Below are 2,007 nucleotides of genomic sequence, written 5' to 3'. Positions count from 1 at the left end.
AACTCAAGATAAACAAAGTAAGATGTTCTTAGTCTTAGCTTTATCTCTATCTTAATGACAGTGAGGTCATGGAAGTCAGTGATAAGAATGCTGGTTTTGGAGGAAGAGGACTTGGATTCAAATCCTAGTTCTTATTTTGCCATTCTGTGACCATAGGCAAATCACTGTGAAAGGAAATTCTTGGTTCTCTGTCTATTCTGAGTTTGTACTTCTAAAAAGGGAATCCTTTCTTCTGTTTGCCTAGTTGGAATTAACACTTTGGAATAACAATAACTTCAAGTCCCCTTACTTAGTACCTCACTATACTGCCACAGCTGCCACTGCTATTGCCATCATGTCTGTCCCAAGCACTCTCATGAAGCAGCCCCCCATTAATTCCACAGCTAGGGCCATCCAGGTTCACAATGAGAAAGGGGAGATTTCAATGGAGAAAGTGAAGGTGAAACGTTATGTATCTGGAAAGAGGCCAGACTATGCACCTATGGCTTCCTCTGATGAGGAGGATGAAGAATTTCAGTTCATCAAGAAAGCCAATGATCAAGAAGTAGAGCCTGAGGAACAGGGAGAGGATTCACCTAGTGATCCCAGGCTTCGACGTTTGCAGAACCGCATTAATGAAGATGTTGAAGAAAGGTTGGCTCGGCATCGCAAAATAGTAGAACCTGAAGTAGTGGGAGAAAGCCATTCTGAAGTAGCAGATGTGAGGCAATTGGAGAGAGAGGATGGTAGAGAGGAAAAAATTGATGAGGAGGATATTGAGTGGCGACATCATATGATGCGTCAGCGAGCACAGGAGAGGAAAAATGAGGAGACGGAGCTCATGGAAGTGGAAGATGAAGGGCATTCTGGTGAGGAATCTGAATCAGAGTCTGAGTATGAAGAATATACAGACAGCCAGGATGAAATGGAACCCCGACTCAAGCCTGTTTTCATCCAAAAGAAAGACCGTGTCACAGTTCAAGAGCGTGAGGCAGAAGCACGGAAACAGAAGGAATTGGAGCAAGAGGCAAAACGTCTGGCTGAGGAGAGGTGCAAGTATACACTCAAGAATGTGGAAGAGGAGACAAAGAAGGAACTGGAGAAAAACAAGTGCTCTTTGGCTGCCCTAGATGCACTCAACACAGATGATGAGAATCAGGAGGAGGAATATGAGGCCTGGAAAGTTCGGGAGCTGAAAAGAATCAAACGGGACAGAGAGGATCGAGAAGCGATGGAGAAGGAGAGAGCAGAGATTGAACACATGCGAAACCTGACAGAAGAGGAAAGACAAGCTGAACTCCAAGCAAATGGCAAAATTATTACCAACAAAGCTGTGAAGGGCAAATACAAATTCTTGCAGAAGTACTATCACCGGGGAGCTTTTTTCATGGATGAAGATGAAGAAGTTTACAAGAGAGATTTCAGTGTTCCCACCTGGAAGATCACTTCAATAAAACTATTCTTCCCAAAGTTTTGCAGGTCAAGAACTTTGGGCGATCAGGAAGGACCAAATACACCCACCTTGTGGATCAAGACACCACTTCCTTTGATTCAGCTTGGAGTCAGGACAGTGCCCAGAATACCAAGTTCTTCAAGGAAAAAGCTTCTGGGGTACAAGATGTATTTGAGAGACAATCTGCTAAGAAAAGGAAAACTTCCTAGGATTCAAACTCCTGCTTCCCTGACAATGGACACATGGGGAAGTTGTGACAGAGGCTGGCACTAGAGAAAAAGTGCCAAGACTGAAGAGTATGTGAAATTGATCACCTTGATGGGGGAGGGGCCCCAGGAGGGGAATCCGGAAGGAGGAGTCATCTCTGGAGGAGAGAGCAGTGACTCTGTCTTGAGAGGCCAAAGAGAGAAGATGGGAAAAGGACTTTCTCCTAAGTGTTACCCACCTTTCCTGCTGGTGACTGGAAATCTTTTTCCCCCAACACTTCCCAATTGAAGGGACTTTCTGAAGAGAAACCTGAGCAGACTTTACCTCAGCTCCTGTTGCCCAGGGGTGAGTCAACATGACTTTCTCTC

At 44.9% G+C, this 2,007-nt stretch overlaps 1 protein-coding gene across 1 annotated transcript; it reads left to right on the top strand.

Annotated features, from left to right (window-relative positions):
* Window positions 1–334: 334 nt before the first annotated feature.
* Window positions 335–1,641, top strand: LOC100022405 (microfibrillar-associated protein 1-like). The gene is given in 2 exon segments (XM_056797327.1): window positions 335–1,412; window positions 1,415–1,641. Coding segments are annotated over 2 exon segments (1,305 nt in total).
* Window positions 1,642–2,007: the final 366 nt, after the last annotated feature.

This window comes from Monodelphis domestica, chromosome 5 (assembly GCF_027887165.1).
Source record: "Monodelphis domestica isolate mMonDom1 chromosome 5, mMonDom1.pri, whole genome shotgun sequence".
NCBI classification, from domain to species: domain Eukaryota; kingdom Metazoa; phylum Chordata; class Mammalia; order Didelphimorphia; family Didelphidae; genus Monodelphis; species Monodelphis domestica.
Note: the sequence above shows the minus strand (reverse complement) of the source record. Positions and strands in the feature narration are given on the sequence as shown.